At 42.0% G+C, this 22,894-nt stretch overlaps 1 protein-coding gene across 1 annotated transcript; it reads left to right on the plus strand.

The window, feature by feature from the left end:
- The first annotated feature begins 3,239 nt into the window (after positions 1–3,239).
- On the plus strand, positions 3,240–13,987 carry nr0b1 (nuclear receptor subfamily 0, group B, member 1). Its single transcript, XM_078231988.1, has 2 exons — positions 3,240–3,944; positions 13,041–13,987. The coding sequence occupies exons 1-2, from the start codon at positions 3,386–3,388 to the stop codon at positions 13,295–13,297; spliced, it is 816 nt and encodes a 271-aa protein (XP_078088114.1). The 5' UTR covers positions 3,240–3,385; the 3' UTR covers positions 13,298–13,987.
- The last annotated feature ends 8,907 nt before the right edge of the window (positions 13,988–22,894 follow it).

Below are 22,894 nucleotides of genomic sequence, written 5' to 3' on the forward strand. Positions count from 1 at the left end.
TTATTGTTATAATAATAGCAGTAATTCAATTGTTGGGGTCTGTAAACAAGAAAACAATGGCACAGTGGTTAGCACAGCTGCCTCACAGCACCAGGGACCCGGGTTCGATTCCGGCCTCGGGTCACTGTCTGTGTGGAGTTTGCACATTCTCCCTGTATCTGTGTGGGTTTCCTCCGGGTGTTCTGGTATCTGCCCACAATCCAAAGATGTGCAGGTTAGGCTAAAGTGACCCTAGTGTCAGGGGACTAGCAGGGTAAATATGTGGGGTTACGGGAATAGGGCCTGGGTGGGATTGGGGTCATACAGACTTGATGGGCCAAATGGCCTGCTTCTGCACTGTAGGGATTCTATGATTTGATGAAAAGTATTTGGCTTTGGGAGATTATCATTTCCCTGATCCTACAGAAAATCTAGAAGCAAATAAAAAGGGAGAGGGAAAGAGAGTAAAATGTAACTATATTTAATGGAAGAAATAAAATTGAAATTGGAAGATACAAGCAATATTATGGAAAATAAAAAAAATTCTGCATTTGCTTTTAGTTAACAAAGTATTGATAACAAAAAACTTTGTATTTATACAGCACTTTTCATATCTCTGAATGTTTCAAAAATTTAACAATCAATTAGTTACTTTTTTGAAATGTAATCATTATTGATTTAAAGATGAACTCAATAGTCAAGTCAACTAGACAAAGTTGATCTGTTTTGGTGCTGTTGCTTGTCACCAGGAGAATGGAACATCTCTTCTACTTTTCCATGAATCATTCTGTAATATCTTGGAATAGGAGGGTCAGTGTCCAACTGGATAAAAAAATAACTGAAGAAGTCACTTAATGGATATTGTTGAAACTGGAGGATGTAAACAGTGGCACGTTAGCATAGTAGTTGGGGCGGCACAGTGGTTAGCACTGCTGCCTCACAGCACCAGGGATCCAGGTTTGATTCCTGGCTTGGGTCACTGTCTGTGTGGAGTCTGCACATTCTCCCTGTGGTTTTCCTCTTAGTGCTCCGGTTTCCTCCCACAGTCTGAAAGACGTGTTGGTTAGGTGCATTGGCCATGCTAAATTCTCCCTCAGTGTACCCGAACAGGTATGGGAGTGTGGCGACTAGGGGATTTTCACAGTAAATTCACTGCAGTGTGACACTAATAAATTTTTTAAAAGTGGCGTGCTGTATGGGTTAGTGCTAGGAATGGTGGATATTTTGCTATGTGTAAATTACTTGGATCTTGGAGTACAGAGCAGAACTTCAAATTTATTGTAGATATCAAAGTTGAAGGAGCAGCAGACAATGAGGTTGATGCAAATTGCCTGCAACATGACATAAGTAGGCTAGCAGAATAGGCAGACACATGACAGATGGAATTGAATACATAGAAATGTGAGGTGATACATTTTAGCAGAAGGGTTAGGGAAAGGAAACACGGGCTTAATGGCAGAGTTCTAAAGAGAGTGCAGGGTCAGAGGGAATTTGGGTGTATCAACCTTTGAAGATGGCAGGACATGTTGAGAGAATGGTTAGCAAATCTTATGGGATCTTGGGCGTCACAGATAAAAACACTGAGTAAAAGAGCAGGGAAACTTTGCTGAACATTTATAAAGCCCCGGTTAGGCCCTGATTGTGTCCAGTTCTGATCACCACATTTTAGAAAATAGATGAGGACACTGAAGGGGTGTAGAGGAGATTTACCAGAATAGTTCCAGGAATGGGGGATTGAGCTATACAAGATTAAGTTAGAAAGGCGAGGATTGTTCCCTATGGAGCAAACGGAGATTGAGGGGAAGTTTGGTAGAAGTGTACAAAATTATGTCAAGTTTGGATAATGTAGTAAACGAAAATCTCTTCTCATTAGCTGAAAGTCTAGAGGAGACACATTTGAAGATTTTGGCAAGTGATGCACAGGGAATGTAAGGAAGAACATTTTATTTATGCAGCAAATAGTAATAACCTGGAAGCCGCTGCCCACGAGGGTGGTGGAAGCAGAACCAATCAATGATTTCAAAAGGAAATTGAATGGGTTCTTGAAGGAATAAACCTGCTGGTCTACAGTGATTGAATGTGGAAGTGAAACTGAGCAGATTGCTTTGAGTAAGCCAGCATCAACTCAATGGGCTAAAAGGTCTCGTTCTCTGCCATAAATGGCTCTATAACTCCACAAGATGGTGCTTCTTATGTGGAACTTCAACCGTTGTTAAGATGGGGATCATAAATTCTTCAGAAAAAAAGTAATTACTTGAAAAGAGGGGGGCAGCATAATTGTGGCTTCAGATTAGAATGGGTAATAAACATATCAGCAGAGAACTGATAAATCAAAAGCCCTGCGTTCATGATGAAATATTAGAGACAGGAACTCATTGCCATTTATTTTCAGGTAGAAAACAGAGGCAAAGAGGACCTTTTCTGCAGAGCTAAGTCCCACAAATCAAAGGCATTTAAAACATATCCAATTGTGTGTCTGACAGCTGGCCAAAATAGATATTAGAGTCCTCGAATACATCAATGAGGAGTCTAACATGGTTTTGGAATATCTTCCTGAAATTGGGTGGCCTTGTGCAGAACAGATCAATTAGGTGCCTGAAAATGGGTCATGACATTCTTGTGCCCCCTTTACTTTAAGAGCAAGGTCCAAAAGAAGGGCAGATAAGAATGCACAGGACAAGCAGTACAGAGAGTAGCCTGATCACCATCAGTGTGGTGAGGAATGCACAGGTCAGTCTAAACTCAGTAGGTGCAAGATACTATCTGAGCGGAATACACACAAGAAAGTAGGATTTCAGTAGGTATAGTTAGGCACATAAAGGACAGTCTGATCCCAGTGGGTGTAGTTAGGTGTAGGGAGGACAGTCTGATCCCAGTGATTATAGTTAGGTGTTTAGAGGACAGTCTGATCACAGTGGGCGTAACTAGGTGTATGGAGGACAGTCTGATCCCAGTGGGTGTAGTTAGGTATAGGGAGGACAGTCTTATCCCAGTGGGTGTAGTTAGGTGTAGGGAGGACAGTCTTATCCCAGTGGATGTAACTAGGTGTATGGAAGATAGTTTGATCACAGTGGGTGGAGTTAGGTGTATGGAGGTCAGTCTGATTCCAGTGGGATAGTTTGGTGTATAGAGGACAGTCTGATCCCAGTGGGTGTAGCTAGGTGTAGGGAGGACAGTCTGATTCCAGTGGGTGTAGCTAGGTGTAGGGAGGACAGTCTGATTCCAGTGGGTGTAGCTAGGTGTGCAGAGGACATTGCAGTGTTCAAGCTGTATTGCTCTGGTGAGCTGGCGCCCTCTGCCGCTGCTGCCTCTGGCAGTGGGTGGGACCTGAGTTTGGAGCTTTATAAATGAGCAGGCAGCGTCGGGAGCTTCTTGTTTTGAGTGAGTGTGGCAGTGGCTGCCAGCCATGTCTTCAGGCTGCGCGGACATGTGTCAATGTAAGAACGACAGGGGGCTGAGCAGCATCCTGTACAAGCTGCTGAAAAACGATGGCCAGGAACTCTCGCAGGAGCAGCAGATCCCCGCAGCAGCCCCCAGAGCCCCGGGGCAGAGTTGCCCCTGTAAATCCAGGCGGAAAATGGTGTTGAAATGCCCTCACATCAGCTGTGCTGCAGCCTCCGTGGTCCTGGCCAAGACGCTGACATTTATTAAGAATGTGCCCTGCTTCCAGGCATTGCCCTGGGGTGACCAGCTCACTCTGCTGAGAAGGTGCTGGGCGCCTCTCCTGGTGCTGGGACTGGCACAGGACAAAGTCGACTTCGAAACGATGGAGACCTCCGAACCCAGTATTTTACACGCGATTTTGACCAACGGGCCCTCGAAGGTCCAGGAAGGGTCGGGGCATCAACACCCCCCTTCGGCGGCAGAGATCCAGACCATTCAGAGGTTTCTACTGAAGTGCTGGAGCCTGGATATTAGCCCCAAGGAGTATGCCTATCTGAAAGGGATTCTTCTGTTTAATCCAGGTCGGTATATTTCCAGATACACTCAAATGTTTAGCCCCGGAAAAGTTTCAAGGTACTCGCAGAAGTAAATAACTTTCATTGCCAATTTATTTATCGCTTGCTTTTCCATTTTATCCAGATGCTCCGTTAGTGGTGTAAGGATTTTCTGAAGAAACCTTAAGGGCGCTTTTATCATATAATTTTCACAGCATCAGAAACCACATTCTGTTTCTTTTTTTAATTCATTTATGGGATGTGGGTGACACCAGTATTTATTGCCCATTCCTAGTTGCCCTTCAGAAGAAGGTGGTGAGGTGCCTTGTTGAACCACTGCAGTCCCTGAGACGTAGGTACACCCACAGTGCTGTTAGGAAGGGAGTTCAAGATTTTGATCCAGTGAAGGAACGTGATATATTTCCAAGTCAAGATGATGAGTGACTTGGAGGGGAACTTCCAGGCGATGATGTTCGGAAGTATCTGCTGCTTTTGTTCTTATAGATGATAGTAGCGGTGGGTTTGGATGGTGGCTAAGGAGCCTTGATGAGTTCCTGCAGTGTATCTTGTAGATGGTACACATTGCTGCTTCTGTCAGTAATGGAGGGAGTGAATGTTTGTGGAAGTTGTACCAATCAAGTGGACTGCATTGTCCTGGATGGTGTCAAGCTTCTTGAGCGTTGTTGGAGCTGCCCTCACCCAGGCAAGTGGAGAGTATTCTATTACACCCCTGACTTGTGCCTTGTAGATGGTGGACAGGCTTTGGGGAGCCAGGTGATTTACGAGCCACAGAATTCCCAATCTCTCACCTGATTTTGTAGCCATGATGTGGAGATGCCGGCGTTGGACTGGGGTAAACACAGTAAGAAGTCTAACAAGGAGATCTCCCACTCCACCTGACGAAGGAGCAGCGCTCCGAAAGCTAGTGGTGTTTGCTACCAAATAAACCTGTTGGACTTTAACCTGGTGTTGTGAGACTTCTTACTGATTTTGTAGCCACAGTATTTATTTATGTGGCTACATATTATAAATATATTTTACATTTATACTGTCTGACTCTGATTATGTTTACCCCATTTCAGAGAGAGTGGGGTGGGGTGAGATCCTGTTTCCACCCCCCTGCCCCACCTTCACCCCAGTAGGCAGTCTCACATCACTTAGGAATGGATAAAGTGTGGAGGAACTCTGGTCCAGAGCTATTTCAAAAAGACAAGTGAAAAAACCTTTGCATTTTGCTTTCTCATCTTCACAATTGAGGCAGACACAGTAGTCGATGTAAATAGTAAGATCCCACAAACATAAAAGACCAGCTAATCTGTTTTAATGGGATTAAAATTGAGCTAGGGTAACTCTCCTCCAATGAGACTAGTGGTTTCCTTCACATCCAGCTGAGAAAGCTCAGTTTAATATCACATTGGGAGAATAGCACCTCCAACAGGGCTCTTTCAGTATTGCACCCAGTGTCAGATTAAATGCGCAAATGTCTGGAGTGGGGTTTGAATTCACAGCCTTCTCACTCAGAGATGTGAATGCTACCATTGAAGGTAAAACTGAAGTTTAAAGCTTATTTAAAACAGGCTCACATGTCCGTTAACACTTACTCTCCAGAATTAAATATAAAAAACGTTTCAATGGTGCAGACACTTCTGCCCTCAGTTTTCAAATGTTTAAATTTGAAATCCTGTGAGAATAACTCTGTACATGTGAGACTCCAGTAATGTGCCTGCATACACCGGAAACCGTTGAGAGCTGCTGTCACTTATAACAATAGGAAAGCTCTCAGGCTGAATAATGACTTCTAGAGTCCTTGAAGCTGGCAGGAACTGATACTGCAGCTACTAATCTGAGACCCTGTAACTACAGTGTGAATATAGCCTTAAATACCAGGTACTTCCCAATTTAAGAATATCCTACCCCAAAATTTAATGAGATATGGTTGCTTTACAATATCAGATACTGCAGAGATATGAATGACATTCATAGATTTTCCTTGTGAAGTCTTAACATGGAGATATCCTCACTGGCTAACACAGTAGGCCTGCACTGAGGACTCCTGGCAGGTAATGGAGAGGAATCCTCCATCCACCTGGACTGTCATGGAACTCCCATCTTAGCGGGATGCCTTCACATCCAGTAGGGGGTGGGGTTGGGTGGGAACTTCAGTGATTGGAAAATTCTGGTGATGCTGCAAAATCACTCTGAATTGGGGTCTTAACTACCCTCATTGCCTCTCTGGAACACGCAGCCAATTCTAATCTCAACATTGCTCTCTGTAACATCACTGTACCTTTGATTTTGATCTGATTGGTCAGACATAGCCATTGGAAGATGACAGTGAATGAATCACTCGTTCTTTCATGGGAGAATTTGTCTAATCACTGTTTCGAATAAAGCACCAAATACATCACTAGTGTGATGAGCAGCTCACCTATGACTCCTCAAAGACTACCCACCTAGTTGTAGTGGATCAAGTCAGCAGTTTGATGGAATACTTGGAAGGATGCAGCCCAAGCAACAGTCCATCTAGGTTAGAACACTGCTTAATTGGTGGCCCTGTATATATTCCCTTTGGCTGCAGTATTTACCCATCGGATGCGTTCCGGTACCTCATCAAAATTACTTTGTCAGGACTTCCTTCGCCGATGACCTGTATCGCTGAGAATAAGAGAGCAGCAATGATTTAGGAATGCCGTCTCCTCAGGTTCCCCTCCAAGTCACATATCATCTTGACTTGGACACAATGGGCTGGTTTTTCCCTGTCCTATAGAGACATTTCAGGTGACTGGACTGGAAAGATAGGGGAGTGCTTTGGTGGGATAGCCCCCTAACTCACTCCCGCCACAGGGAATTTTCCCAGGGTTGGGCTGCAAATGGGATCAGCATTCTGCAAGAAAACAGTCAATGAGGGTAGTTAAGACGAGGGTGGGAGGTCGGGGGGATGGCGGGGGGTGGGGGGGGGGGGGGGGCGGTGGTGGTGGCGGTGTGCATAGCAACCCTGAAGTTACCACACAGACCAAGCACAAGTCAGCTCCTTTCACCGGGGCTGCACAGGAGCAATAAAGGACCTGCACACAAAAGAACTGAACAGGCTGCTCACCACAAAAGAACTTTGAAGAAAAGTTACTTGGGACATATATTCTGAATAGGATTTGGGCAGACGGGATTGATCACATTGCACAGAATCAGAGAACGTATCACACACAAAAAAGCCATTGTGCGAGCTCTCTGCTCTAACTTCACTTCTCTGAGCTTTCACCAGATCCTTTTATATCCCGATGATTATTCAGTTCCTTTTTTAAACGATGTCATGATGCCTGGGTCAATAGACACTTGTGGCAAGCTACTCCATGAAGTATTAATCCTCTGTGTGAAAAATGTCTCTTTTAACCGCTCCCCCATTCTTCCTGTAATAAACTTTAGAATAGGCCCTCCTTGTTTCCAGTTTGCCACTCCTTATCCTTTCATTGTTTGCAAAATCTCAGTTAAATACTTCCTTAATGTTCATTCATCCAGTAGAAAAGGCTACAATTTTCCAAGCCTTTCACCTCAACAATAATTTCTCATCCTTAGGATCACTGTTTTTGTTAAACTCTTTCTATGCTTCTAATATCTTTTATATAAGGCATGAAGTACTCTGACTCTATACCAACTAATGTCTTCTATAAATTCAATATCGCTTCCTTGCCTTGATATTCAGTGCCTATGAATACAACCCAAGAACCCCATTTACCTTTTATGGCCTTTTCTACCTGAACTCCCAACATCTCCAATGGTATATTTATTTTCATTTTCCTTTTCTTAAATTCTACTATTTCACATTTTTCTGTATTGTACTACATTTGTCACCTAACTGCACATTCTTTGTTCTTCTGTATTCTTCCTCACTGAGCCCTCTGATTTGGTATCATCTGCAAATTTAGATATTATTCCTCCATGGAAAATATCATTAGAAATATGAATACAATGATAGTGGAACCCACAGAATAATCATGCGTCATCTCTGTTTTACATTCGGAAAAGAGCAGCAAAGAAGCAACGTAAATAATTTCCTTTGTGCAGTGTATAAGTACTGAGCTGAAAATAAATTATACATGATCTGAGAGGCCAGTGTGATTGGGTACTTAAAAGTATAAGAAGTGGTGCAGTTCTGTAAAACTAAAAATTAGTTACCAAAAGCAGAGATGTAACAAGCCCTTGACATTGCACTTTCCCCTCTATTAACTCATCGTTTATTATTATTCTACATTTGAGCCTTCTTGCAGAGTTTTTGACTGAACTACAACAGGGACATGTATTTCAAAGATTACCACTGGCCCGTTGGTTTAACTGATATTGTATCTAGTTGGAAGACTATTTCATGTTCACAGTTGTGATGATGCATTTTGCATATGCAGACATTCTGTTTCAACATTAATTATAAAATGAAATGAGTGTCAAAAAAGGAGTACATTTTCATCACTCTTCAAAAATCATGCTTTACCATCCGTGCAAACTTTTGACACACTTATAATATAAAAAAAAAGAAAGTCAGGATTTTCCTATGATTTTGGAGAAGAGCTAGGGATTTATGAGGAGTTGCCAACAATTTGAAAATTGATCTAGTAGTTAGTTTCTAATTGATGCCAGGTTGTGCCTTTTATAAAGGTGTATAAAATTGTGAAGGGCATAGATAGAGTGAACAGTGGGAAGCTTTTTCCCAGGTTGGAGGTGACGAACACAAGGGGTCACGGGTTCAAGGTGAGGGGGGCAAGGTTCAACACAGATGTCAGGGGGACGTATTTTACACAGAGGGTGGTGGGGGCACTTCCAAGCAAGGTGATTGAGGTGGACACGCTGGGATCGTTTAAGACTTATCTAGATAGCCACATGAACAGACTGGGAATAGAGGGATACAAAAGAATGGTCTAGTGGGCACATGAGCGGCGCAGGCTTGGAGGGCCGAAGGGCCTGTTCCTGTGCTGAATTGTTCTTTGTTCTTCTTTGTTCTTTACAGTAGTTTGGTCTTGTGGCCTTAACAAAATTCACCAACTTACAGTCAGTTCCATGTTAGGACCAGAACATAAGAAACAGGAGCAAGAGAAGATCGTATTCAATGAAGGTGGTATCTGTGATAGAGAATTCCAAAGATTCACAATCATTTGAGTGAAGAAATTTCACCACATCTCAGTCCTAAGTTATAGGCCAATCCTGAAACTATGTCTGCTTGTTCTAGATTTCCCAGCCAGGGGAAACAACATCTCAGTAGGTACCTTGTCAACCCACTTCAGAGGGGGGCCTTCTCCCATCCCACCTCCCACGGGAATCGTAGCGGGCGGTGTGGGGGGTGGGGGGGGGGGCACGCAAAGGTCCATTGACCTTGGGTGGGATTCCCCAGTTTTGGGGTGAGTCCAGCCGGAGAATCCCACCCATAATCTTGAATGTTCAATGTGATTACCTCTCATTCTTTTAAACAGCCGAGAATATAGGCCCAATTTATTCAGCCTCTGATCATAGGACAACCCTCTCATTCCAGAGGCGACCTGCTGAACCTTTGTTTTAATGTCTCCAGTGCAGGTATATCCTTCTGTAAATATGGAGACCAAAATTGCACACTGGTATTGTATCCAGGTGTGGCCTCACCAAAGCCCTGTATAACTGTAACAAGACTTCCTTATCCTTGAGCTCCAAACCCAATGCAAGAAAGGCCAATAATTGTGTTCCTTGTACAAGTCAAACCAGCTCTCTTTAGGAAATTTTGGAAATCAAAGTGTACTATACTTATTGATTCCCCTTTATCTACCCTAATAGCAACATCCTCAAAAAGAACTCTAATAAATTTGTCAAGCAGGATTTCCCTTTTGTAAAACCCTGATGACTTGTAATTACCTTACAATGCATTTCTAAGTGCTTTGCTAAAGCTTATTTAATAATACATTCCAGCATTTTCCTGGTATCTGATGCCAGGCTCACTGGTCTGTAGTTCCTTGTTTTCTCTATCCTTCCATTCTTGAATAGCGATGTTATATTTGCTAAATTCCAATCTGCTGGAAAATTACTGGAATCAAGGAAATTTTGGAAAATCATAGCCCATTATTTCTACAGCTAACTCTTTTAGAACCTTAGACTATGGATCATTAGATCCTGGGGATATCAGATTCTAGTCCTTTGAGTTTCTCCAGTACTTTTTCTCTGCTGATATTAATTACTTTAATTTCCTCACACTTATTCGCCCCAGGTTACAATCTAGGTAACTTGTGTTTTTAACTGTGAGGGCAGACACAATAATTTGCTCCTTTTCTCCGCCATTTCCTATTCTCTGTGATCATTTTTCATGTCTCTGTTTCTAAGGGATCAACATTTACTTTAGCTACTCTTTTTTTCATATACTTGTAAAAGCTTTAATGACATATTCTTGGCAAATTTACTCTCAGGTTCTATTTTTTCCCCTTTTACCAGCTCTTCGGTGGCCCTTTGCTGGTTTCTAAAAACATCAGACTTATTACTATGCAGCATTATAAGCCTTTTCTTTTAATCTAAAATTATCCATAGCCTCCTTAGTAAACCACAGATCTTTCTCGCTGTGTTTCTGTTTTTCAGTGGAATGTGTTTTTGTTGAACATTTTAAAATGTTTCCTTAAATCTTTCCCATTATTTATTTACCCAAACAAAAGATTAGCCAGGTCTGCACTCATACTAATGTAATTGGCCTTATTTAAGTTGAAACTTCCTGTTTGTGGTTGGAACATGTCATTTTCAAACTTCGCATGAAATTCAATTGTATTAGTGATCACTATTTCCTAATAGATCTTTTACTATGACATTACTAATTAACCCAGTCTAATTGCAGAATACTAGATCTATCCCTAGTTCTTTCAATGTCAAATTGTCACAAAAACATTCTACAAACTCACCTGCCAGACCACCTTTTCCAAGTTGATTGGCCCAGTCTACATGAAGACCATATAAAAACTATTACATTGCCTTTGTTCAAAATTTCAATAATATCTTGTTTAATGCTCTATCCAATGGTATAACTACTGTTAGGGAATCTATAAACTACTCCGACCAGCATTCTCTGACAGTTGCTATTCCTAATCTCCACCCATATTGATTCTACTTCCTAATTTTCTGAGCCAAGATCTTTTCTCACAAATGTCCTAATGTCACGTTTTATTTTTAGGGTTACTCTTCTGTCTTTCCTATTTTGCCTGTCTTTTCAAAATGTTGTGTTTCTTTGAATATTTATTTCCCAACCTTGGTCACCTTTTAACCATGTCTCTGTATTCAGAGAATCAAAGAATCCCTACAATGCAAAAGGAGTGCTAAGGAGATGTTTTTAACCCTGGCACCAGACAAGCCAAACAGCCTTCTGGACTCACGCTCTCATCTCCAGAGAACAATATCAATCCCTCTAACTATACTGTCTCCTACTAGAATTAAATTCCTTTTTATTCCCAAACCCCTATCCCTGAATGGCTCCCTGCACCGTGGTGCCATGGTCAGTTTAATCATCCACCCTGCAGGCCCTGCTCTCTTTAATTTGATTTGATTTATTATTGTCACGTATTGGTAAACAGTGAAAAGCCTTGTTTCTTGCACGCTATACAGACAAAGCATCCCATTTATAGAGAAGGAAAGGAGAGAGTGCAGAATGTAGTGTTACAGTCATAGCTGCAAGCACATCAAACAAGTTGGACAATTACAAGGGCTGAGGCTCTTCCATCGCTACCTTCTGGGTCTTCGTACCTGCCTTACCCACAGTCATACCCTTCTATCCCTCACCATGGATCAAATCAGAAGTATCTAATCTAAGGGCTGTGACTGTCTCCTGGAACAAAGTGCACGGGTAACATTCCCCCTCCCGAATGCATCGCAGTGTCCAAAGCTTGGACTTCAGCTCTTCAACTCTGAGCCACAGTTTCTTGGGCTGCAGACACTTACTGCAGATGTGGTTGCCATGAATCACACTGGTGTCCACATCCCTCATGCTACAGCTGCAACACATCACCTGCCATGCCATCTTTATTGTATTGCATTTAACTATAGCTATATTAAGTAGTTTTACTGGTTAAGCTGTAAATTTAATGCAATACTCCCCTGCATTTCCCCAGTACTGCCCTCATTTATAGGGAAAAGCTTGCCATTCACCTAATTAATGCTTTTGAGCCCTCACCAGCTACAGGAGGCTGAAAGAAGGGTATTAAAGAATAGCAACTTCAAACCAGCTTCCTGCTACAGTAATTAATGCCTATTCACTCAACCATTTTCAACTAATTGACAGATAACCGCCAGGCAATTTCTATTAAACTAAGCTGTTTTTTAACTAGCTTGCAGTTTTAAAGTTCCAAATCAGAGACTGACTGTTAATTTAAATTATATATTGAGAAAAACGTACCAGAGATTATCACCTGCACTAAATTCCCAGTTAGCATTTGTTCCTCATTGCACTCAGGCCTCATTGTCTCCAGCTTGTGCCCTACTCCCTACAAAAGGGTTTAAAACACAGAAAGAGACCACTCAACCTGCCATTTCTGTGATGGCTCCTTGCAGGAGGTGGATGCTCTGTCCTGCTAGGTCTCATAATATTGTACTTCCTTCAAAAATTGATCCACTTTTCCCTTGAAAAGATGCAATGGTCTCTGTGTCACACGTTTCCTCTTGGCAAAACAATTCATGTTCCAACAACTGTCTCTGTGAGGAAATTTCTCCTCAACTCTCCTTTCACTGCTTTAGTGATGAGTTTAAATTCAATTCTTAGACTGCCACTACTGATTCATCAGTCGAAAGAAATAGTAATTCCCTATTCATTCTGTCAGCACCTATCACATTTTTGAAAGACTATAAAATCCCCTCTTAGCTCTTTGTGCTTCAGTATCTGCACCTAACCGATATAGCCTAGCTTTGTATTTAAAATATGCTAATACTGTACAACAAGATCAAATACAAACTAATCTCGACAAAGTGCACATATTATTTGTTTTGTTTTAGTTTGTGACCACCCAGTTGTGACAAGCTGTGCAATGAAATTTTTAAAAATAGTTTTAATTAAAGTTGTGGTCCGTTCCAGGTTTCATGTGACTTATTAATGTGGATTGCATATTTCTCTATATGATGTTGAAATATTGCACTGTTTTTTTTTTGTAGAGCTCCCAGGACTGCACTGTGTAGAGTACATTCAGAGTCTTCAGCAAGAGGCACGGCAAGCTCTCAACGAATATGTGAACACAATTTATACACGAGACCAGACTCGCTTTTTCAACCTGATCATTGCACTTTCCATGCTCCGATCCATTAGTGCAGGCGTCATTGTTGAACTTTTTTTCAGACCCACGGGTAATATAAATATAGAGGACAAGTTGCTGGATATGTTGTGTGCCCATAGCAAGGCTCAAGCTACATAGTAAATACTGATGTTGTTGTGTATGAATATGCTGTAAAATAGTCTATTTAAGTTATTTGTGTTTTTGCAGACAGTATTTTTGTAAAATACATGGTATTTGCTAATCTTGAATTTATTATTATCTCTCATGAATAAATGCAATATTATTAAGGTTGACTGAGCTCGCGTAAACTTGCTTAATTTTCCAGTAAAGCGTGTTATTTTTCTTGTTTCCGTATGGGAATATTTAATGCTTTGTGACATTATTTACCAAACTCTTCATCTGCTGTAACCATTATCTAGTCATTTTGATAGCCAGCACATTGCATCTTGACCTTGACCCTTCACTTTTCTATCTTAATAATAAAAGAAAGCATTATTATGTTGAGGATAATGTATAGCTGTTCGTGGATAACAAAGTTTTGACCCCATAAACCGAGAAAAAAAGAAAACTTGCATTTATCTATTGTATTTCATGTTCTTAAGATGTCCAAGATACTTTATAGACTATCAATTACATCAAATTTACAGCACAAGAACAAGCCGTTCTACCCAACATGTCAATGCTGGTGTTCATGTTCTACAGAAGTCCCCTCCCACCTTTCGTCATCTAACCCTACCAGTTTATCCTTCCATTCCTTTCTCCATCATGGCCGAGCTTTCTTCGAGCGCTGAAGAATACTCTTGTGTTTATTGTAGAAATAGAAGAGCCAGAAAAAAACACATCATGGGGGGGGAATTTTCCCATCCCACCCACCACGGGATTCATGGTGGGGGGGTGGCGGGTTGGGGGGGGAGGGGAAGAGGGACCATGTCAAGGTCCTTTGACCTCGGGCGGGATTTTCCAGTTTTGGTGTGAACCTGGCCCGAAAATCCTGCCTCAGGTGTTTTTTTTTAATTTGTTCATGAGATGTGGGTGTTGCTAGTTAGGCCAGACTTTATTGCCCATCCCTAATTGCCATTGAGAAGATGGCCTTCTTGAACCACTGCAGTACATGTGATGTAGGGACACTCAGTGCTGTTAGGGAGTGAGTTCCAGGATTTTGACCCAGTGACAGTGAAAGAACGGCGTTTAAAGTTCCAAGTCACTAAAGTCAATGACTTGGAGAGGAACTTACAGATGGCGATCTTCCCATGCATCTGCTGCCCTTGTCCTTCCAGGTTCCCGCTGGGGCAGTGTCAGGGGGTGGGACCTTATGGGGTGGGGCAAGAAGGGGGTAATGAAGGGGGAGGGGCCTTAATGGGGGATGATGAAGGGCGAGATCATGAATGGGTCATGAGGGGATCACAAAGGGGGGCATGAAGATGGGGGTCACAAAGGGAGGGATCATGAGGGGGGTCTTAAGGCAGGGAGGGTGATGAAATGGAGATCATGAAGGGCAGGGTGATGAAGGGGGCATCAAGGGGATCATGAAGGGGGGGTCATGTGGGGTGATTATGGGCGTGAACCTGATGACATCACTGGTGAGGGGCAGGAAGATTGCTAGTGAGAACTGTAACATTCAGATCTTAAGCCCCACAGGCAACCTCCAGATGGCAAAAGCAGGCTCAAGATACCACCCTTAGTCATTACTTACGAAAATTCCACCCACAGTGTCCCATTGCTAGCATCATTTGGTGAATCCTTGCTTTGCATTTTCAATGGCTATTTGCAACGAATATTCAAAACTACACACAGTACTCTTAACTGTAACTTAATTGATGTTTAGTGTACAAATATATCTACATTTTTACTTCTGTATCCTTTCACTTTATTTATAAAACCCAAAATGTTGGCTTTTTTAATCACTTGATTATGCTCTCATCCGGGATCTTCCTATTTGAACTTATAGTTGTACTGTTCATCACAGTCTTCACATTGAGTATATGTAAATGTACACTTCTTGTTTGTCTTCCACAATGTAATATCTCCCACTTTGTCACATTATAATGCAGCACCAGTGGCCTGTCCATTTCATTAATCTGTCCACATTCAATCTGTCATGTATTGGGATTCAGTGCAAAGTATTGTTTCTTGTGCTATACAGACAAGACATACTGTTCATAGAGTACATAGGAGAAAAGGAAAGGATAGGGTGAAGAATATAGTGTTACAGTCATAGCAAGGGAGCAGAGGAAGATTTTTTAAAGTTCTACTCACTGTTGGCCAATTAAACCCTCTGTTTTTATTGGTAAATTTTGAGATTAAGTTACCTGTGCCCAAATAATAAGAGACCTGGGTGGAGAGACATGAGTACACAGGAATTGATCATTGCACCTAAATACAGAGGCCCGACGCAGAGCTCACACTGAGGCTCAGGCCCTATCATCCTGGTGCTGACTAGCAGAGAGGTAAGCACAACTCGGGTAAATGATAGAAGGATAGAAGTGGTAGGAGGGGACATCCCTGAAGAGGATGTATTCTGGTCAGAAAGAAAGGAAGAACTTAGACATAGCTCTTGGGGCTAAAGGAATCAAGGAATATGGGGGGAAGGCGGGATCAGGATATTGAATTTGATGATCAGCCATGATCAAAATGAATGGTGGAGCGGACTCAAAGGACCGAATGGCCTACTCTTTCTTCAAGTTTCCATGTTTCTATAAAACACGGGGTTTAGCATTTTCCAGAATGCAGGTGGAAAAGGACAAGGGTGGGCAGTAGCAGTGACATGGTGGGAAGGGGGCAGAGTGGGATTGGGAAGTGGTAATTCCACATTTAGTTAAAATGACCTTTTTGGTAGTGGCCTGCATGTTAGGCTGCATGTGGCCTCAGTTTTCCTGAGTGCAGCTGCCTGCCTCAGCAAACCAATCTTGCAACTTCAAACCGGTATTCGGCTGCCTAAAACATGTGTCAGCTTGCACTGAGTGTGAATTTCTTGCTCACGATACTGGAGGCTTAGGAAGTCATTTAACATTTGGAAAATGACCACTGTGCTGCTGAATTGTTCCCTTAATCACAGATGCTTTTTGACCATTTTTGCTTCAAAATTCCCAGATCTGCAATAGTTTGCTTTTTCACGATCCTGAGGGATAAACTTGGTAATAAGACATTAAATTATGTGCAGTTTAGAAGATTCAAAATGAGTTTAGAACATACTACCCCAGTGAACTGTGCAAATAATGATCAATTTGTCACTGAACGCACAAGAATTATATCAATGGGCAGGCGATGCATTAATGTGTAACTCACTTCACTGTGTCTGAACCCACATGTTCCTTAAATGTTTTTAAAAATGAATCCAGCTTTGGTCTCCATGTAGTCGACTCATCAGAGGTAAAGCCAGGGCCAATCCATGATCAACTAACAAGAGATCCATTGGTGAAGTCATCCCCTCCCTCCAATACAAAATACTTATAGAAAACTCTAAAGTGGTTAACTCTTTCCGTGATGCTACTTGGATCTGTTGTTTCATTTAGTTGGAATGAAATGTTATGGATAAATGTTATGGATTGTTCAAAATATTCCTTTCTTCTGCTATGGAGAAGCCTATTGAACGGTGATAATCAGAAGTCTTGGATTATTTAGTAGCATTGCCTACAGGTTTATGTCTCATGCCAAATAATGTCCTGAGAGAATTTTGTTCAGAACTGATGAAGATCGTAAACAGTTTTCTTGTTTTGAATGTTTAATGTCCACCCAGTCTGTACACAGAATGGAAATGTTAGCATGACATGATCTGTTTGAATTTGGAGGAAACAATCCTTCTGTTCCTTGAACAAAAAAGCATTTTATTTTCAGTGATGTTAGAAGCTCACCACAGCCATGATCTAATTTCCCTCAGGGTCTGGTCAGTCAAGTTTGCTTTATCACAGCTCACGGAAGAATAGGGTTGTTCATGAGAGAAAATATAAATGTTTCACGTGAAAAAAATTCAGTTGAAGATTACTCTGGTGAATCTGTATATTTTAATCAGTTTTATGCACTTTTGATCACCATTTTACTAAATAATTTCCACACATGCTTTGCTCAATAAATCTAACCATAGGAAAGTAATCAGCTAGTGGATAGCAACTCAAGGAGTGTTATAACAGAGAGAAGAATGCTAAAGCCCCTCTCTTACAAATTTGTCAACACAATTGTATGCTAATTGATCTGCTTGCAAATTCAGTCAGTTTTAAGCCATTCTCTATTTCAAGGAGATTAAGGACTGAATTTTCCCGTCCCACTCACATGTCCCTTAAATGTTTTTTAAAAAGTGGATCCCTCTTGGCTCTCCATGTAGTTGACTCATCAAAGGTAAACCTAGGGCCACTCCATGGTCAACTAACAAGAGATCCATTGGTGAAGTCACCCCCTCCCTCCAATACAACAGGAATCATCGTGGGCGAGGGGGGCAGACTATGCAAAGGTCCCTTGACCTCGGGCAGGATTTTCCGGTCTTGGGGCAAGCACAACCTGAAAGCCCCACCTCAAAGGTTCTATCAAACTTCACAAAATATTTGAAGTTAACTTGGTGAAGATGTTCACTCTTTCCTTTGAACCATTCTATTGGGGAGGACGGTTTTATACATTTTGTAGGTCACCTATGTTCATCCAGCTGAAGGGACTCTACAGTTATAGGCAATAAAATGAAACCAAACTTACTCCAACTTGTAAATCAAAGAAAAAGGTTTAATAAAGAAACATCATTACTCCAACACTTGAGGCCTCACCCTGGGCCATTTCAAGCTCTTTTAACAATTCCAACATGTTCTTATTTATACTGAGTCAGCTGGTTAGCTGACCACCACATCATTTTGTCATTGGTTATATAGTTTATTGGGTCAGCTGACCCTTATAGCTTGTTACCATTGGTCACACTACAACAGATCCAATGTTATCATTGATTACATTCTAACAACCTAGACTGCAGTTTTTTAAGAAGACCCACCACCATCAGTTCAAGGGAAACTAGGGATGGACAATAAATATCAGCAATGTTCATATCCCCAGTATATATATTATTTTTTTAAAGTGCGGAGATAATGCTCATTTAGAGATTCAACAAAAGGTATCAGATAAAACAGCTGTCAGACTGAGAGAAACTAAAGGAACCATTTTCTTTCCAACTCCAGACAGCCTTGACAAGTCAGCAAGAATGGGCAGCACGATGGCACAGTGGTTAGCACTGCTGCCTCACAGCACCAGGGACCCGGGTTCGATTCCCGGCTTGGGTCACTGTGTGGAGTTTGCACATTCTCCCTGTGTCTGCATTAGTTTCCTCCGGATGCTCCGGTTTCCTCCCACACTCCAAAGATGTGCGGGTTAGGTTGATTGGCCGTGCTAAATTGCCCCTTCGTGTCAGGGGGTTAGTAAGGTAAATAAGTAGGGTTATGGGGATAGGGCCTGGGTGGGATTGTGATCGGTGCAGACTTGATTGGCCGAATGGCCTCCTTCTGCACTGTAGGGATTCTATGAAGAATTTCAGTTACAGGATTATACCACTGGACATAATGAATTCCAATTCTCATTTCAGATTCATGACTGTGATTACCATACTAGAGATCTCTACACAACACCTAATTTGAAAAGCTAAGAAGAGCTTTTCATAAGCACAATAAGGTTCTTAATATAATCAGAGTTAGCTTCAAAATCTTTAAATTGTCGTTATTATTTTCAAGAATCTATTTTCTGGCATTAATCCGTCATTGACTAAAATTTTGCTTTGGAAGTTTAGGTAGGTTGATACTGCAGTTTCTAATAGTGCTTCAATATTTCATGTTATATGTTGTATTGTTCATTTACAGTGTCCTATGATACCCTTAACTGCATTTTTGTGGAATGCGTGGAGATGGATCAGAGAATACATAATATATGTCCTTGCTTTCAGTAATGTAATGTTAGGCTCAAGTCCTAAACTTAATATTCATTTTTCGTATGTACTATGGAAGGAGTCACTCTGAGAAATCTGTAGCTCAGAAGAAATTCTGTTAAGTTGCATGCCATTTTATTTCTTGTTCATAGATCTACTAATAATGGTGACTCATTGCAGCATGCGCCACTTGAGGGATAGCAGAGTGGCAACAGTGATTAGCATTGCTGCCTCACAGTGCCAGGGACCTGGGTTCGATTCCCAGCTTGGGTCACTGTCTGTGCGGAGTCTGCACATTCTCCCTATGTCTGCATGGGTTTCCTCCGGGTGCTCCAGTTTGCACCCACAGTCCGAAAGACGTGCTGGTTAGATGCATTGGCCATGCTAAACTCTCCCTCAGTGTACCCAAACAGGTGCCGGAGTGTGGCAACTAGGGGATGTTCACAGTAACTTCATTGCAGTGTTAATGTAAGCCTACTCGTGACACTAATAAATAAACATTAAAACTTTGGAGGATGTATTCCAGAAATTCACCAAAGTCTCATTCCTCTCCATTTCCACCAACAAGAACAAAAGCACCAATATCATAGGAACATCATCACCTCCAACTTCACTTGTAAGTGAAGTGTTAGCCATAGTTTGGTTGCATCCCTGTGTTGGTTGCAGATTCAAGTTTCACTCCAGGATCGGAGCACAACAGTTTAGACGACACCTCAGTACGGCACTGTGGTGGACTATTAGAGGTGTCATCTTTTGGATGTGAGGCCCTGCACTCAGGTGAATATAAAGGAATGTAAAGAAATAAACCCCAACAGCATTATTTCAAAGACAAATTATCTCTGGTGCCCTGACCAATGTTTATCCTTCAGCCAACATCAAAGTGATTATCATGTTGCTGTGTGCGGGAGTTTGTCATGTGCTGCCAGTTTTCCCAGAATAGAACTTGGCTACGGTTCAAAAATATTTTACTGAGTGTAAGTGCTTAGGGATGTCTAGTGGTCAGGACAGGTGCTATAGAAATGCAAGTTTTTCTTTTTTAAGCTATATCCCATCCTTACTTGAACATACATCACTAACCCTTCACTGCCATTCAGCCAATAAGCTGTCGTTCCCTATCTAAAACATACACTGGAAACAGCATCACCACAAGGACTGCGATGGTTTGGGGGAAGTCTCACCATTAGCATCCAGGGCAATTAGAGATAAGGAATAAATGCAATCCAACCAACAATGCTCACATCATGAGGGAAAATTAAAAAAATACATGTTTTTAGGCATTCAAATTTTAACACATTTCAATAAGTGATGCTAAAATTCAGTATTATAGACATCTTTTTCATGATAAATATGTAAACACTGAGAATAAACAAACATTTAGCTATGGGAAAACACAACATTTGCAGTTAATTTGAGGCCAAGCAAACAATAGCAATATTGTTTGCTTGGCCTCAAATTTAACCTGGCCAATCAACCTAACCCGCACATCTTTGGACAATTTTATTTTTAATAAAGATGGATTTGAGCCTTCAACATGACTATGTACACATATTATTGTGAATAATAGAAAAGGAAATGGAATTACTTCCTTCCAGTATACGTCCCCACAGAATTTCAAATTGAAGTCTATGAATATAAATCTGTTCTCCTGTTTAACCAGCCTGATCACACAGGTTCACAAGGTTTAGCTCTAAGAAACAAAATGCCATTCTGAAGCTGAACATTGTATTGTCCCAGAGAAAGAATTAAGAGAAGGGTTTTTGTTTACACTGGGTGTCTCTTACACTGTATATCTCTTCCATAGAAATCATAGAAATCATAGAAACCCTACAGTGCAGAAGGAGGCCATTTGGCCCATCGAGTCTGCACCGACCACAATCCCACCCAGGCCCTACCCCCACATATTTACCTGCTAATCCCTCTAACCTATGCATCTCAGGGGCAATTTTAACCTGGCCAATCAACCTAACCCGCACATCTTTGGACTCATAGCCATCTACACATGCACGCTGGTCCATGCATTGGGGGCAGTCACAGCCTTTTGTTTAATCAAATTGTATTATACTATTTGATTAATGTCACCTTGTTGTATAGTTCCTTCATCGAAGTAGGTCATAATCAGTCACTCAGTTGAGAATTGGCTCAAATAGCAGCTTGAGCAGCAAGCAAAGTGGTTCTGATCATTTCAGATATCAATTACTTTGAGGAAACAAAATATTCAAGGAAAGTAACGGACTCGAATCCCTACAGTGCAGAAAGAAGCCATCTGGCTCATCAAGTCCGACTCTCCCAAAGAGTATCCCATGCAGGTGCACTCCCCGCCCTGTCCCTGTAACCATACACATTTACTGTGGCTAATCCACCTAACCTGTGCATCTGCACTGGAGGGATCCTGTGATCTTTGGACTATTGGGGGAAACACACACAGATACGGAGAGAACGTGCAAACTCCATACAGTCAACCAAGGTCGGAATCAAACCCGGGTCCCTGGCACTGTGAGGCAGCAGTACCACCCACTGCGCTGCCCTAGGTTCTACTTTTGAATTAATTTTTAAAAAGCAAAATACTGTAGGAATACAAAGAGAAAATGCTGTAAGTACTCAGCAAGTCTGGCAACATTTGCAGAACGTGAACAGATTTAATAGCCAGGATGTTTTGAGGAGGCAGTGGCTCTGCTCAGACCCGTCTTGCTGAAAGGTTAGGGATGCCTGCCGCTAAAGTTAAAGTTTATTTATTAGTCAGAAGTAGGCTTACATTAACACTGAGATTACTGTGAAAATCCCCTAGTCGCCACACTCCAGTGCCTGTTCGGGTACACTGAGAGAGAATTTAGCATGGCCAATGCACCTAACCAGCACATCTTTCGGACTGTGGGAGGAAACCGGAGCACCCGGAGGAAACCCATGGGGAGAATGTGCAGACACCACACAGACAATGACCTAAGCTGGGAATCAAACCTGGGTCCCTGACGCTGTGAGACAGCAGTGCTAACCATTGTGCCAACGTGCCGCCCCTCGGTAGGGTTGGGAAACCGTGACCTGAATTTATGGCCATCCGGCTGCTCAGTGGCTGAGGTCATGGCTTCCTCCTGATATAAGGAAGAGTCCAGTCTTTGAAAGTTGCTGGCCAATCAGATGACTGGCAGCTCTCCAGTCACAGCAGTGCCACTGAGAGTGCTGGCCAATGCTGAGGACTACAGCCAATCCCCAATGATGATCAACATGGAGGCAAGACTACAAGATAAGTGAAGCAGTTTCATCAGGGCCAATCGGGCAGGCCACAATGATGGGGCTGTGTTTGTGAGGCCAGGGGGATGGGAGAAAGAAGCAGGGCTGTGGTGATCATTGTGGGAAGTCTCCATTGAGCACAGACAGGAAGAACATCATCCGAACTGTCAGCCAGTGATTAACAAACAGCCTTGCCACGTGGCCTGGGCACATGTCCACCCCAGCTTGAACAAACCTGGGATCCCTGTTGAGGCATGCAGCAATCCAACAGCAAATTTAACACTGGGCCGTATGCTGCAGTCAGTTAAATTGGCTGGTGACATGACGTTGGCTGTTGTGTGCATCAAAAGCAATGGACTTGGTTTAATTGCTCATCATGATCCCCTGTGGAGTCCAGGTTCAAATTAAATTTAGATCCCATCAGGGAGGTTGTTTTTAAGTGTTGAAACACTGGAGAATAACCCAATTGTTTCAATTGATTTTGGTTCGAAGTGAATAGAATCTTTAGAATGAAACATTCAGAATGCTTTACTTTTGGTATTACTTGTAACATTCCAGCCAAAGCTAATTACAATCTATTACCAATACCAATCCTTCTCTGGGGTGATGGAAATTTGACCGGA

This window comes from Mustelus asterias, chromosome 17, assembly GCF_964213995.1.
Source record: "Mustelus asterias chromosome 17, sMusAst1.hap1.1, whole genome shotgun sequence".
Classification (NCBI taxonomy): domain Eukaryota; kingdom Metazoa; phylum Chordata; class Chondrichthyes; order Carcharhiniformes; family Triakidae; genus Mustelus; species Mustelus asterias.